This window comes from Mobula birostris, chromosome 1 (assembly GCF_030028105.1).
Source record: "Mobula birostris isolate sMobBir1 chromosome 1, sMobBir1.hap1, whole genome shotgun sequence".
In the NCBI taxonomy this organism is placed as follows: domain Eukaryota; kingdom Metazoa; phylum Chordata; class Chondrichthyes; order Myliobatiformes; family Myliobatidae; genus Mobula; species Mobula birostris.
Window position 1 is genome coordinate 114732889 of NC_092370.1, and position 17518 is coordinate 114750406.

Consider the following 17518-nt stretch of genomic DNA (forward strand, 5'->3'; position numbering starts at 1 on the left):
GGTAAAATGAAAACTGGTAACTGAAAATAAACTAGGCAGAATAACTTGAATGATAGCAATTTGGTCGAGACATAAGTAGGAGAAAATTCTCTATGATTATTCAAACTGCTGAGGGCCCTCTAACACAGGGTGAAGTTAGAGGTTATCCCTCTGAACTGAGGCAGGTCGGTGCTCAGGCCTCACTGTGGGAAGTCGGGAAAAATTTTCAAATGTTACACGTTCAAAAATGTCTAGGGTGTGGTTATATATCTTGGTTTACTGTTGAGAAGGGATTGCTTACTGTTTGGTTAGAAAAGGAGAGTGTTTTTTTCTACTAGAGAAAAATGCAAACTGAATTGTTAAAAATAATTTCCTATAATGTTAATGGGGTTTTGAATCCAATTAAAAGAAATAAGATTATGTCTAAATTGAAAAAAGAGAGGGCACAAATAGCTTTCCTCCAGGAAACACATATGAGCCAATCTGAACATGGAAAATTAAAAAGAATGGGCTTTAAGCATGTATTTTATTCATCATATAAATTGAGTCACAAAAGAGGGGTAGCTACTTTAATATCAAGTACTCTTAATTATGAACATATTTCAGAGACTAAAGACAAAGTAGGACGGTTTGTAAAAATCACAGGAAGAATAGAAGGTACAGAAATAACATTGCTGAATGTTTATGCTCCTCCAGGTTGTGAATGGTCATTTTATAGACACATTTTTGACCTAATGGTCAGTTCTCAAGGAGTAGTAATTTGTGGAGGGGATTTTAATATTAAATTAAATCCTAAATTAGATTCTTCAAGAATAGTTACTCAGAATAAACCTCTGACTCGGAAAATGAATTCATTGATGGAGGAGTTGGGAATTATAGATGTCTGGAGGGAATTACACCCTACTAATAAAGATTATACATATTACTCTTTCCCTCATTCAGCCTATTCAAGGATAGACTATTTCTTTATCTTTAATACAGATAGACTCAGGATAAAAATCTGTAATATTGCAACAATTGATCTGTCGGATCATAGCCCAGTCTCTATGTCTCTAATCCTGGAAAGGAAAATGAGGAAAACACTATGGAGGCTAAACTCACATATACTCAATAACCCGAAAGTAATGAAGAGATTAAGGGGAGAAATCAAAGAATATCTAGACCTTAATGACATGGGAGAAACATCACCAGTGATCTTATGGGATACATTGAAAGCTGTACTGAGAGGAAAAATTATTTCCATTACCACTCACATGAAAAAAATCAATGCACAAAAATTAGCAGACCTTCAAGGAAAATTAAAACAACTTCAAGTTGTAGATAGCAACAAAAGTAATTCAAATCGAAAACAGGAAATTAGGAAATTGCAAAGTGAAATTGACGATATTTATACGTTGGAAACTCAAAGAAATTTCTTTACCTGAGACAAAAGAATTATGAAGTAGTAGGTAAATCAGCTAGATTATTAGCATATAAATTACGAAAACAACAAGCAGACAATACAATTCATAAAATAAAGCATCCAAAGACAAAGCTTGTGGAGAGTACAATAGGGAAAATTCAAGAGAGTTTTGAAACATATTATCGAGAGCTGTACTCCCAACCCCGGGCCCCCAGTGAGCCCTATATAGACAGTGTATTGAATTTTTTAGATCTACCTAAACTTACAGATTTACAAAATGAAAGTTTATTAGAACCAGTAACTGTCAAAGAACTGAACGTGGCCATCTCTAGGTTAAAGGCTGGAAAGTCCCCAGGTTCTGATGGGTTTACCGCAGAGTGGTACAAGTCCCTGAAGACACAGTTAGCCCCATTACTACTTAACACCTTTAATTGGATCTTACAGAGAGGAGAAACTCCACCTTCCTGGAGAGAAGCGATTATTTCAGTTATTTCTAAAGAGGGTAAAGATAAACTAGAATGTGGCAATTATTGGCCAATTAGTGTTCTTAATTTAGATTACAAACTATTTACATCTATATTAGCGCGCAGATTGGAAAAACTTTTACCTGGTCTAATCCACTTAGACCAGACTGGATTTATTCAACAAAGACAAACACAGGACAACATAAGGAGAACTCTGCACATATTAGAACAGGTTAATAAGAATGAGATGGAGACAATGGTAGTAGGATTGGACGCTGAGAAAGCTTTTGATTCGGTTAGTTGGGCATTCCTATACAGAGTGTTAGGAAGATTCGGCTTTCAAGAAAAGTTTATTAAAGTAATTCAGACTCTATATGACAGCCCTACAGCCCGAATTAAGATAAATGGGGACCTCTCTGACTCCTTCATCTTAGAGAGAGGCACTAGACAGGGATGCCCAATTTCCCCTCTCCTTTTTGCGCTATATATTGAACCGCTTGCCCAACTAATAAGACAGAGCGAAATCGTGAAAGGTATCAAGGTGGCAGGGATTGAACAGACAGTGGTGTTATTCGCAGATGATGTTTTGGTCTATCTGAGTGAACCAGAAAAATCATTTATAGGATTGTTTACACTGTTGGATGACTTTGGGAAAATATCAGGTTATAAAATAAATGTAAAGAAAACGCAGGTTATGTTCCTAAATTATACACCATCCAAAAAATTGCAGGATACATATGATCTTAAGTGGGAAGCTAAATCATTAAAATATTTAGGAATAACCCTGCCGAAGGATCTTTCAACACTGTCACAGGTAAATTATGGGCCATTAATCTCAGAGATAAAAGCAGATATGCATAGATGGAATCTTCTCCCCTTTTTAAGTTTAAATTCAAGGATAAATACTATAAAAATGAATATTCTTCCTCGGTTATTGTATCTTTTCTGTACTTTACCAGTGGAGGTGGATGATAATCAATTCAGGGAATGGGACAAATGGATTTCCAGCTTCATTTGGCAAGGAAAGAAACCTAGAATTCGATATAACACCTTACAGTTAGGGAAGGAAGGAGGAGGTATGGTTCTTCCTTGCCTGAGAAATTATTTTTATGACTCACAGATAACCCCTCTGTTATATTGGTGTAATAGGGAATATAAGGCTAGATGGAAGGAAATAGAATTTGGATTAGTTGACAGTTTTCCTCTACAGGCCTCAATAGCTGACAAAGGATTGATGGCCCAGTTGGAAAAATTTAAAAACAGTTGGATAAATCATACATTAAAAGTATGGCAGAAGGTAGTTAATTCATGTGGAATTAATAACATGTTAAAACTCTTTAGATGGTGTGCATATGATACCGAATTCCTTTCCAACAGAGGAGATAAAAGATTTGAGCTATGGATAAAGAAAGGTCTTACAACCTACCTCTCATTTATAGATAAAAGAGTATTACAAAGTTTCCAAATCCTGCAGGACAAACATGGCCTAGAACATAATGACTTTTTTAGGTACCTTCAAGTACGAAACTATGTTAACCAGAGTTGTAGATATACAGACCTATCAACAGTAGAATTAGAATTTTTCAAGATTCTGAATTCAGCTTGCAGTTCAATACCTAGTAAATCAGTTTCTCGATTATATAATGCACTCTCCCATGCTAAAAATGTAAATACACTGTATATTAAAGAGAAGTGGGAGAAAGAAGCGGGGTTGGTACTTTCAGGGGAGGCTTGGGGGAAAATCTGCAGCTTTCAATGGTCCTCGACTAATTCTTTGACTTCGAGAGAACATTGTTGGAAAAACATTATAAGATACTTCAAGACCCCAGATCAGGAAAAATATAAAGATACAAATGTGACGTGTTGGAGAAGGTGCGGCTCCAAGGAGGCAAATCATTTTCATATTTTCTGGGATTGCCCTAAATTAAGTCTATATTGGGAAGGTATTCATAGAACATTAGTTAAGGTACTTGGGTCCCAGATACCTCTGAACTTTGAGACGCTGTATTTGGGGCATGTATTGTTTCTTGAACAGAAGGAAGATATAAAGTTGCTGCAGGCCCTCTTAGCGGCAAGTAAGAAATCAATCACTAGAAAGTGGCTAAATCCAATACCACCTACATTAGAAGATTGGCACGAAATTATCTTGGAAATATTTAAAATGGAAAAGTTGACTTACTCCCTGAGAATTCAAAAAGAAAAATTTTATCAAATCTGGAATAAATGGATTGAATATATAACCCCAATGCGAGCAGACTTTAGATGACTCTCCTAATGATTTATACTGCTCTTCTCATCAACACAGTAATATTGCTAACGTAAGCACCCCTAGCCTAAATGTCTTTTTTTTTTGTTTTTTTTTTGGAAAATAGAGAATTAACACAAGTAAAGGGAAAGATTTGGGAAAGAGATAAAAAAAAAATGAAAAAATTATGTAAATAAGTACATAGGGATTGGATAATTATGTCTGCGGGCAGGAGCAAGCATGAACAAATTAGGATATAAACACCTACAATGGTTGTTACATAGGCTTATATACAACATTTTGGACCAGTGGAAATGGTCCAGAAGAGTTATATGGTAACTATTATAAATAAAAGTTGCTGGTGAACGCAGCAGGCCAGGCAGCATCTCCAGGAAGAGGTGCAGTCGACTTTTCAGGCCGAGACCCTTCATCAGGTCCTGGCCTGCTGCGTTCACCAGCAACTTTTATGTGTGTTGCTTGAATTTCCAGCATCTGCAGAATTCCTGCTGTTTGGTAACTACTATTACCATTTTTCTTAACAACTAATACCATTACTTAGCCTAATACATCAGAATTACCACAGTACATAATTATCTATTTAAGTGTCTAATTTACTTTTATATCATCTCAATGTGTACTTAAAAATGTATAAATAATTATAGTTTTATACATGTAAAAAAAATAGAAAAGGTTATATGTGTGAAAAAAGTACATGATATTTGTGAATTCCTTATCCAAATAAAATAAAATTTAAAAAAAAATAATTTTACTCACTTTTAAGTTCATCAGCTTCTGACGTATTATTTTTTGACTAATATTTTTTTTCCTTCACTTCATTCTCGCTAGATCCTTAGTTTTATATTTCTAGCACGTTAGTTGACTTTGTCTACCTATCTTCAATTTTTTTTTACTTCCTTTGGTTCCACGCCCAGCAAAGCTCCAGATTTAAATATTCCATCCTTGTCTTCAAATTGCATTGTTTCTTTATAACCTCCTGTGCCAGTAACACTCCAAGTTACTTGCTCCTCTCCAATTCTAGCCTTGAGCACATCCCCAGTTTCCTTTCTTTACTATTAGTGGCTAAAATCTGATACCTAACATTGTCTTCCTGAAATCTCTTGGTATCCCCATCTCCATCTTCACCTTTAAGACTTATTGAGATTCTTGGTTGTCATAACCCCTGTCTTTATTTCAGGAAGGAAAAGTAGCTTAGATGTGGCAGTGGATCTTCTCAATTGATTAATACTTTTGCTGTCCAGTTTTGGGTACATTAGGAGAACTGAACAGCACTGAAGATTACTGTCTTTCTTTTGTTGGAAGAGGAGAATGGAGAAACGTGTGATTCTTTTTATAACCAAGAAGTTAAGAGATTTGGTAGAAAAAATTAAAAATTTGCAAGATTTTGAGGTAGCAAACTGGAAAAATCTAGTTGACAACTAGAAGGTATAGTTAATGCAGTACAGGCTCAAAGGTACAAATCTGAACCATTTAATTTTGTTCAGACCAATTATAAATAAATAACTTGTTTCAAATTAAATAATTTAATCATTTTGTTCTCTAATGTTATCCAGTTTCTTATTTGTGCGTTTCTGTTTATTTAGTATTCAGCTTTAAATGGCAGTAGAGACTGCTACTTTATAAGGGTTTGGAGTTGAACATTAAGTGGGGTGGGATTATTTTATTAGCAATAAGAATGTTGGACCATCTTGTCCATTAGGGATGTTACAGCTAATTTATTTTGTCTAGCGCAACCTAATGATTCACTCAAATCTAACAAAAAAAACTCTGCAGCAACCAAAGCCAAAGCTTTGACAAGCAGCTTTCTTTCCATTGTTGTCTGTTATGGATCATTTGATTCCTTTCTACTTTTTGCTTGCCTTACCTACAATATTGTCCTTACATTAGAGACAATCTGTCAACAGTGCTTAAATGAGTTGTCCTTTGTTCTACAATTCCTTTTGTGTAGACTGTAAATGCATCGAATGCAAATCTTTTTCTTAAGCTGATCTTCATTGAACTATTATTTCAATCTATGTACCATTCAATTATTTCTTTTAATATTAGCTTTAAAAACAGGGTAGTATAGCTTCACACAAGATACGATGTCAGTTTAGTTTTTGCATTGCATTGAACATACTGTTGCTAATGTCGCAAAGATGTCCCATAAAACTGATGCCATACTATATGAACTTTAGAAATATTTGGCAAAGCTAATTTAAGAGACAAATATTCTTTTATCACAGTGCCGGAATTAAGTCAAGAGATGTGATGCTGTTTGAAGTCTGTTGGCTGCCTTTCATTTTCTCAGACTCTATCTCCACTTTCACTGTTCAGACAGCACTTTTAGGCACCAACCTCCTAAGCTGAGTGATGATAAATTGAAATTTGATGCAACAGATTTTTTTTTTACCCACTAGGTAAGGTAGATTAGTTTTCTGCTCACAAGACCTTAAAAAAACAAAGAAATTTGAAATAAAAGTAACATCTTTCAAAAGTCAAAGCTCGGGCTGATTACCAAAAATTCTTGCCAAAATAGCTGCGTCAAGTAAACAATAATAATATACAAAACTTGTTTCAGGAAAAATCTAGAAGCATTTAATGATATGTTATTTATAAAACAAGCTGTCAGCTGTAAAATTTGAGCCAACTTCAGCAAAAATACTGTCTCATTTTTAAATCAGCAAAGCATCTCTAGATATCTTAGAATAACTCATGAGGGACACTGATCATCTCCTGTAGGCTGGGCAAAGAACTCCTGTGAGTGATCGCTGGGCTGTGAGGCTTTCAGAGTCAATGATGGGGAGAAATGTATGCCAGCAGAAGTTAAAGTGAGAAGCTAAAGCAATATTGGCTTATGAAGGCTATATCAATGCACAGTATTGTTTTTTTATTTTGTATTTCTTGCTAAGTTTTATTATTTGTGCTGCTTTACATCACTTGTGGTGTTTACATAATTAAACTATTTGGACAAAGCTGTGTTAAACTTTGTATTTCTACTGCTGCATTTTAGCAGTTTTCTGCAAAAGTGGTGTGTTACGTTGATAGAATGTTTTGGTTTTGACTAGAGATAAGATGCCATGCTGTTCAACTTGGGAATGTTGTGTCAGCCAATCAGGATGGTGGGATTGGGGAAAGCTCCAGAGAAAGCAGGGTGGAAAGTGTTTGGTGATGGACAGTAGTCTGGGTCGCAGGTCTCTTGGTGGGAGCTGAGAGAGGAAGATGCCATAGAATGCCATTGGAAGGAGAGTCCGTGTTCAACAAAGTCCTTTTGTGCAGATGAATGGCTCCAAGGAGGAAAGGCTGATGCTCCTGAGGGAGAGCCAGTTTGTTTGAGAAGGATTTCGAGTGAAATTCGGAATGCAGCATGTGTTTTCATGCAAACCGTGTGTCCAGCACATGAGTAAATGGCAACTGCAGTATGGGCTCCAATGGTCATTGTGCACATTGAACTGGTTTAACTGTAATTGGCCTTTTTATTTCTTTCTTTCTTTTTTTTCTACTAACTGTTTAATAAAGCTGAAATTTGTAAGTTACTTATAATTTTATGTGGTGTACGATGTGTTATTTCTTGCCAACCAATAATTGTGTATGGGCAGGATTTACACAGCATTCACACCAGTTGAGGTTTCTTTAATCAGAACATCACGACGTTCCTGTTTGGTTAAACCCCAAATCATACTGACCCTAGACGTTAATTGTTTATGAAAGGTGGCCTTCTCACTGCTGAGTCACGTGGCTATTAGCAGAGCAGGCTAACGAGCTAAGTTTGCTTACAAGCCCGGTGAGTGGGGGTACATCTGCTTACTGAGTCTGAATTACATTTTCTCCATTGGGTGAGTTGAAACTAAATGCAGAGAACAGATGTAATGGAGGGTTATGGGCTGAGTGCAGGTTGGTGGGACTAAGTGAGAGTAAGCGTTCGGCACGGACTAGAAGGGCTGAGATGGCCTGTTTCCGTGCTGTAATTGTTATATGGTTACAGTTAGTGTTTATAATTAGGGTGGAGAATGGGGTGCACACAGAAACATATCTCTGAAGAGAACTGCAGTATACATCCCAGACAATTACTTTATAGCAATATGAAGTATGCACTGGGTCTCACTGGTGCAGATTCATTGGCCATGACCCCTGAAGCCCACCAGGTTAGGTATGAAGGGTTGGTCCCACAGCTCTCCAAGACCCAGAGGCGGACATCCCCGCCACTCTCCACTGATCGGCAGAGGGATCTTGAACTGCAAATACAAATGTTCAAATGTTCACTTATTCTCAAAGTATACAACTCTGAAATTCTTCTTCTCCAGATAGCTATGAAACCAAGAAAGAAAAGAATGGCAGCATGAGGGTTCTGATAATTTTTCCAGCCTAGACTGTGAATGATTAAGCAATGTGTTCAATAAAGACATGTAAAGTACAATTGTTCATGTTATTAGTTTAGACAGATTGTATTTATTATTTTGACTTGGATGAAGGGCAGACCACATTTTATTAGTAATTAATGCAGAAAACCAAGTAATTGCAAAGGGTTCACAAACCTTTTCTTGCAACAGTATATATGGCAGCCAAGAAATTTATCATCGTGGCTATCCCTCGAGGTCGAGGATGATGGTCTTCGTTCTGGTGATCTACTTATGGGCTCTCAAGTGGCTTATGAATCCAATCTTGGCTTTGAAAGTTCTTCCGCATTCAGGACAGGTAGGTCCAGATGGCAGATCGGGCTTTGGTTGTTGCTGCCTCTCTTTCCATTTTCTTCTCTTTTCTTATTCCGCACATCTGTTGGCTTTGAAAGTTGCTGTTCCTTCTCGGATGATGACTTGCCAGAGTTTCCTGTACCTGGCATTGGTTTCCCAATTGTTGATGTCGATGTTACATTTCTTCATGTTGGCTTTTAAAACGTCTTTGAACCTCTTCTGTTGTCCGCCTCTTTTATGTTTGCCTTCTTTAAGCTGGGAGTAGAAGATTTGTTTTGGCAGACATTCGTCTTTCATCCGAACAACATGACCGCTCCATCTTAGTTGGTTCCTGATGACGTAGGCTTCAATGCTTGTCGTTTTTGCTTCATTTAGCGCACTGACGTTGGTGCTTCTATCTTCCCAGCTGATATTTAAGATGTTTCGAAGACGGTGTTGATGGAACTTTTCAACTGCCTTCAGATGTCGTTGGTATGTTGTCCAGGTTTCTGATGCATACGGGAGCATTGGGATTACCATTGCTTTGTACACTAACATTTTGGTGTCTGTTCGGATGTCACAATCATGAAAGACTCTTGTTCGGAGATGTCCAAAAGCTGTTCCAGCGCATTTAATTTATACTTCAAATTAATTTAGCATTTGTTTTGTTGCTCTATTTGCATGTCTTCCTTTTTAAATTGATAATTGGTTTATTATTGGCACATGTACTGAAATGATTTTTTTGGTGTGCCATCCAGAAAGATCATTAATTTCATACATAACTGCATCAAGCTAGTACAAAAAAAATAACAGAATACAGAGTACAGTGTTGCGGGTAGTCAAAATAATTGCAAGGGCCATGACAAAATAGATTGAGAGATCAAAAGATCATCTTTATTTGTAGTAGAGGTTTGTTTTAGAGTCTTGCAAGAGCTGGATAGAAGCTGTCCTTGAATCTGGTGGTATATCTTCTATCTGATAGAAAGTGAGGGAGTAGAGAGAATGACCAGGGTGAGAGGTGTCTTTGATTATGTTGGCTGCTTTCCGGAGGCAGCAGAAGTAGTCAGAGTCAATGGCTAGCTTTTGTGATGGACTCACCACTCTCAATTCTCCAAGATCTTGTGAAGACCAGTTACCATGACAGCTATGAGACATCTGGATAGGAATTTTCTATGGTTTACCTATAAAATGTTGTGAGGATCAACAAGGACATACTGCATTTCCTTGGTCTTCTGAGGAATAGAGATGCTGTGTGCTCTCTTGACCGTGGTGTCTAAATGGAGCAAATAGAACAATTTTATAATATTGAATACCTTGTCTGTATAAAGCCTTATGTGAATGTTTTAATCTTTTTCACATGCAGACATTTGAAAGGAGTGGTTGTGACTTTAAGCGACAGTGGCCACTTACAGTGTTCATACCTTGGGACGGATCCTTCCTTCTTCCAGGCTCCAAAAGTAGAGTCTAGGGAACTGAACTATGATGAAATGGATTCAGAAATGAAAGAACTTAACAAGGTCATCAGGGAAGCTACAAAAACACAAGGTACTTTATTGATGGAGAGAAACCCAGAGTCTGCAAATGTGTGAACTCCTCTCTAAGCATATTAGTCTCGTTTAAAAGGCAGAAACAGCATTGTGACTGTACCTTTACCATAAAATACTGTTTTATTGCAAAAAATCCTCATGTTTTGATACAGTAGATGCAAGTACGATATTTCTGATGGGGCTCTAAGTATGTAGGAAGATGAAAAGCGTGTGCAGTCCCTTGATCTATTGCACTATCTATTAAGATCACAGTTGATTGGGATTCTCATTTCATTTACTTTGCTTTTTCTCTTTTAATGAATAAAAATCTGTTTTTAAAAACAGCTAACCAAACATTAAGTACCATATTTTGGAAGAGCTCCAAGTTCTATCACCCTCTGCATGTGGAAGTATTACCTGGCTAATCCTGCCTCTGAAAGACTATGACCACTACCCCCACCCTATCCTACTATGCCTCTGCCCCCATTCCCCACCACTCGCAACCACCTCCTAATCTCATCATCTGCCTTATCAGCTCCTTTAATATCTTTGAAATTTCTACCTCCTAAAATCTATACCTTTTTAACCCTAGTTCTTTATTGGAATCTCTTTATAATTGACATACTGGTTCCAGATTTTAAGCCCCAATATGTTTCTGCTCTTTCTATTTGAGTGCAGTGCCCACAATTACTCCCAGAATAGATCTAGCCATAGCTGCATTATAATCCTATAGTTATCATTTCATTCAGTTTCATGATTTTCTGTCCCCCTTGTTCATAGACAGTTTTCCAAAGTTCTGAAATAATCCTAGCACAATGTAAGGTGTCAATGTACAATATCACTATTATTTATGAAAACAGAATAAATACAGTGCTGTATGTACATCTTTTGCAAAATACTAGAATCCATTAAGCACTTAAAGAGCCTTAATGTGATTAGGCAAAGTCTTCAGGGTTTCATGAAGGATCAAGTTTGACAAATGTCACGAAGTTTTTTGAAATATGTGTACTAGGATAGAACACAGAACAGGGACCCTGCCATTTATTGCTTAAGTCCTGCTTTAACTCATGAAAATGCAACACCTTGTACTTGTCAGAGTTAAATTTCATCTATCATTTTTTGGCTTAATTCCCTAGTTGTTCTAGACCCTTTTGTAACCTTAGACAGTCTTCTCCACTTGTAACCTTAGACAGTCTTCTCCACTGTCCACAGCACCACCAATTTTTGTGTCATCTTCAACTTACCACATCAACAGCATTGTTATCCAAATCATTAATTAAAGATAACTAACAACAGGGGACCCAGCTCTGACCTCTGTGACACAGGCTTTCAATTTGCATGGAAAAACTGGTAGGCAAATCTGTGGGTTGTGGAATAAAGAGGTCAGTGACACAGCAGAAAAAGATAGTCTCTCAGCCAAAGCAGTAAGCTGTAGGAAATAGTTGTTACTCAGGATGGTAGGCAGTTGTGTTCTACAGGGATCATCACTGTATTTTTAAATAAAGGAACTGTATATGGATGTGCAAAATAAAATGTGAAGATTTGCAGACAACTTTAGATTTGACAATTTGCTTTGTCATGGAATACAGAGGGTAGTAATTATGGGTGCATTCTGACTGGAACACTGTGGGAGCTCAAAAGTAAGAGGAAAGTATACAGTAAATGGCAAATCCTTAAGAGTCACTGATGAAGAATCTTCTGACTTCTGAATAAAAGGTGCCTCGTGCATCTAAACATATTTGAGTGCAGTTCTGGCTGCCACATTACGGAACGGATGAGGCTTTGGAGAGGATGTAGAAGAAATTCACCAAGATGTTGCCTAGATTAGTGATTATTAGCTTTAAGGATAAATTGGACAAACTTGGATTGTTTTTTCTAGAGTGTCAGAGGCTGAGGGGAGACTTGATAGAAGAGTACTGTATACAATTATGAGAGTCATGGACAGGGCACCTAGTCAAGAGTCTTTTTCACAGGATGGAGATGTCAAATGACAGAGGGCATAGGTTTCAGGTGAGAAGGGGAAAGTTTAAAGCAGATGTGTGAAGCAAGTTTTTTTATACATAGAAGGTGGTAAGTGACAGGAATATCTCTAGGACAGATGTGGAAATGGGTAGAGAAATGATGTTTAAGAGGCATCTAGACAGGCACTTGAATATGCAAGGAATGGAAGGATATGGATCATGTGCAAGCAGATAGGATTAGTTTAATTTTAGCATCACAGTTGACATGAACATGGTGCACCAGTGTGCCAATTCCTGTACTGCACTATTCTGTTCTTTGTTCTATGTGATACGAAACTTGGAGGTGTTGTGCTTATGTGCGTAAATCCTCTAAGAACAAAATTAATTAAACCTATGGAATTCTGGTCTTCATAAACAAAGGTAAGTTGGGTCTTTGTAAAACAACACAGTCTATGAAGGAAACGAAGGTCTTGGACAGGATGTAGAAGATTGGGGTGCTGTGTGAGGGATTTAAATTGCAGGGTTAGGCTGGAGGAGTTGTAGTTCTCTGTGGATAGGGAATATCGAAAGAGATTTGGTAGATTGTAAACAAAGTTAAATTTGTTCTTATTTGCAGATGGTTCAATAACTGAGGATAAATTTAAAGTAAAGGTGGGGGGGAATACAAAAGGCAAAGGAGGAAAACCTTTATTAAACAGTGATGATGATTTGGATGGATAGCTTGAAAGGGTAGTGCAAACAATAAATAAGGCATTCAGTAGGCCCAAGGAAAATAATTTATAAAGGTAAAGAGTAAGAGAATAGGAGTGAATGGACTGCTGTGTGGAAAGCAGGTGGACTAAATGGCCTTTGCTTTATAATGATTCCATGTAGGTACCACCAGCAATTAGGAAGGGAAAAGGAATTGTGGCGTGTAGACAAACATAAGGAAGTCATGCTGAACTGGCACCAGGACTTTGGTGGGACCACTCGTGAGAAGGGACGGGAAAGATCCAGTGAGTGAGTGTAGAAAGTTAAATGACAAGTTGATAATACTGCATGCACCGAAATAGATGTAAAAATAACTTGATTCTGTCAATGCAACAATGTATACAAACATGACAGTGAGCTCCTGTTAGGTAAAGATTAAATGTGAACTAATTCAATTGGAAATCAGATTTAAATCTAAACAAAGCAACCTACAAAGTTGTGAGGCATGAATTGGCTATAGCACATTGGGTGACTACACTAAGTGTGACAGTAAGCATGCAATGGCTAATGTTTAAAGAACTAATGCATAGCTACAACAGTCCATATCCCTTTAAGGGAGAAAATCCCAACAGGTAGTCATAGTCCAACTATGACTAGCAAATAAAATTGAAGAGTGTACAGATTAAAGGATAAGCCTTGTGGAAAAGGGCAGAAAGCTGAGAGATGGGAATATTTCAAAATTCAGTGAAGAATGATCAAGATGTTGCTAAAGTAAAGGAAAATCTAGCAAGAAGCATAACAACAGACTAAAATATTTAATGGAGATGTAAAACTGAAAGTGTGGCTGAAGTTCATTTGGGTCCTTACACATTGACATAAGTGAAATTGTATTGGGAAATAAGGAGAGGTTGAATAGCCTGGTACAATCATTTATGATATTCATTTGGAGTCAATGCAGCATAGATAAACTTGGACAATTCTTGGGGGGAAAAAAGTTGTTCTATAAGGAGATATTCAAGTTGTTTTGCTTTTTTTTTAACCAGTTGAATTCAGTAGGGAGGAGAATTTAGTTGAATTTTGATACTAAGACTTCGGCTGAGATTGAAGCTAAAGAGCTGTATCTTCTAGCTGAAGAATTTAGAGATAAGTTAGTCACTCATCAAGGAGGTCAACCATTTTGGACTAGGTTGAGAGAAATTTCTGATTGTTATAAATCATTGGAATTCTGTTCTCATAGGTTATGGGTACATTTCAGACTAAGAGCAATAAATGTTTGGACATGCAAGGATTTGTGGGATGCAATGGCCATACAGGAAGCACACATAATTGATGAGGCATGATGTCAGCCACAAATGATAGATCTGATGTTGTTTCCTCATCAAAAGTATCTTTGGATTTCCATTCGTTAGAAATTTTCACCATTTAGGAAAGTCTCTAGCCATTTTGACTCTAATGTAGAAGCCTTACATCTGCTAATGCTGAAATTATAGCTTGGAACATTTACTTAAAACACTGAAAGGTGATAAAAGATAAATACTTCCATCTTGGGTAGCTTGCGTTATCACCCATTGTTATGTAATTGGGAAACTTAGCCATATGGCTTTTTAATCATCAATTATAACTAACTGTGTTTCCAATGCATATCCTGCCAATATGATGACCTTTCCATTACCTCTCATCTCTGTCCCTTGCCACTTAGCTACTTTTCTAAACCAAGTCAATAATTTGCTTTTAGAGAAATGCTTTAGCTGGCGGTCTTTTTAAGAGGAAAACAATCAAATTCTCTCTGGTAGTTCCTATCAGTAACAACCTCTGCACACTGCTACAGTCATCTTTTCAAAGTGTTCATTCAAGCCTACCAGGCATGAACTGCAAATCAGTGCTATCTCTGTCTGAAGAACTAATTTTTCAAAATGTTTTGTCTTTACATAGTAGTTCCCTGACAACAGATATAAGCTACCTGGTCTAGTATTTCTTGATCTGCCCTTCCACCTTTCCTAAAAAGCAAAGTGACATAAATAACTTTTTGACCTAAAGACATGATTCTTTTATTGAGAGAACTTTGCCAGAATATAACATGGGCCTCCATCGTATTCTCATTTAATCCTTTTAATCATTGGAATGGAAGCTGTGTCGCCATGCAGAATTATTCCTCTTTAGTGCTTTTATTTTCTTAATTAACATTATTTACATGGTGATTCTGGTGAGTACTTACCACTAATTCAATTTTTTTTTTACTCTGTGTATGTAGAATGCTATTGCATTCTGGTGCTTAGTGTTGATAATTTCCTTATTTTCATTTACCTTTTTCATTTTTATGGGCCCCACATTGTTCTTGAACTCTTTCCTAAAATATAATTGTAAAAAGTGTGTTATTGAGCCAAAAGGTCTAAACTCTCTTTTTGTAGCTCTTCAATTTTTGATGGTCTGTGTATATCTACCCTTTACCAAGATGTGTGCTAGTCCTTTGGTTTGTAGTTTTGTCATGCTTTACCTCTTTCATCAGTCTTGGCTATTTATTTTCCCCCAGTGTTAGACCTGTATAGAGGCACACAGCATGGAAACAGGCTCTTCAGTCCACTTGGTCCGTGATGACTAGGATTCCCATTTGTCCATGCTTCATCCACATCTGCTCTAAACCTTTTCTGTCCTTGTACCTGTCCGAGTTCATTTTAAATGTTGTTAATGTATCTCCTTGTTCACTTCCTTTGGCAGTCATTTCATATACTGACCACTCTTTGAGTGAAAAGTAGCCTTTCACATTCTGATTGAAGCTCTTCCCCCTCACTTTTTTAAATTAATAGTGCTGTGGCCGAAAGGATTGAGAGTTTCAAGTTCCTTAGATTAAGATCACCAATACCCTGTACTGGTCTAACCACGTAGCTAAGAAATCACACTAGCATCTCTACTTCCTCAGGATATTGAAGAAATTTGGCATATCCCCTTTGTTCCTCACCAACTTTTATCCATGCACCATAGAAAGCATCCCATTCATATACATTACAGCTCTGTCAGTGACCACAAGAAACTGCAAATAGTTGTGGACGAAGCAACTCTTCTCCATGGACTCACTGCCTCAGTAAAGCAGCCAACGTATTCAGAGGACATTCTCTCTTCTCCCTCCTCTCATAATGCAGATGATACAAAAGCCTGAAAACTTGCACCACCAAGCTCGAGCAGTTTTCATCCTGTTGTTATGAGACTATTGAACAGTCTCATTGTATAATAAGATGAACTCTTGCAATCTATTTTGAACATAGCCTTGAACCTCATTGTCTGTCTGCACTTCACTTTATAATTTTCTCTGTAAGATCCCTGTCTTGAGAAACATCTTCACTGTCTCAGAAGCCACACCTTTTAATGTCATCTGCAAACATTCTAAATATTGCTTGTACATTATCATCAAAGTCATTGATATAAATGACAAATAGCAGTTAGCCCAGCACCAGTGCCTGAGGGACATCACTAATCACAGTCCTCCAATCAGAAAAACAACCTTCCACCATCTACTTCCCAATATCAATCCAATTGCATATCCAGTGAGCTAGCTCTCCCTGGGTCCCCTATGATCTAACTTTCCATTGCAGCCTACCATACATAAGTCTTAATGAAGTCCATATAGGCCACTTCTATCACTCTGCCCTCATTGACATTTTTGGTGATTTCTTTGACTGTTTAATCAAGTTCATAAGTCATGATCTTCCACTGAAGAGGTAGAAGATAATGAGTTCAGGGAGAGGTGCATGGTTAATCTGAAGCAAGTCAATATTAAGGAGGCAGAACAGTTAGTTCTCACAGAACACATAAGAGCTGATACATCCCCAGATCCAGATGAGAGCTATCCTTGGTAAAAGGTGAGATAACTAGGGCCTTGATAGAGATTTTTGCATTGTTGTTAGCTACAGGTGAGGTGCCAGAAGGGCAGCAGGTACATACCGGTAATTTCAGGCCAAAGCAACACACACACACACACACACACACACACACACACACACACACACACACACACACACACACACACACACACACACACACACACACACACACACACACACACACACACACACACACACAATGTTGGAGGAACTCAGCAGGCCAGACAGCATCTATGGAAAAGCATAAACAGTCTATGTTTTGGGCTGAGACCCTTCATCAGGACTCAGGCCAATGATCTTTGTATCAACGTTCAGAACATTATCAAAGAAAATTCCAAAGAACAAGATGTATTTACATTTGGAATGTGGATAGCAAGGGCTGATCAGTGAAATCCTGCCTTAAAATTTGGTTGAATTTTTTAGGCACAGACTAAGAAGATTGATGAGGGTAGGGTATTAGACATTGTCTATATTGACTTTAATAAAGTACTCAACAAGGTCCTAGATCGTAGGCTGGTTCAAAAGATTAGGCACATAGGATCCAAGCTGAACTGGCCAATTGGATCCAAAATTGGCTTGGTGATATGACTAGAGGATAGTGAGGGAAGGATCCTTTTCTGATTGGAGGTCTGTGTGACCCGAAGTGCAATGCAGGAATTAGTGCTGGAACTCTTACAATGTATATCAATGACTTTGGTATGAATGTAGG

The 17518-nt window shown here is 37.5% G+C and overlaps 1 protein-coding gene across 2 annotated transcripts in view; it reads left to right on the plus strand.

Annotated features, from left to right (window-relative positions):
• Positions 1-17518, plus strand: part of bbs9 (Bardet-Biedl syndrome 9) — a 382854-nt gene that overhangs the window by 56337 nt on the left and 308999 nt on the right. For both annotated transcript variants that reach the window (XM_072260598.1, XM_072260608.1), the window contains exon 10: positions 10121-10302. In XM_072260598.1, coding sequence (XP_072116699.1) covers positions 10121-10302 — 182 coding nt within the window. The remainder of the gene's footprint in view (positions 1-10120; positions 10303-17518) is intronic.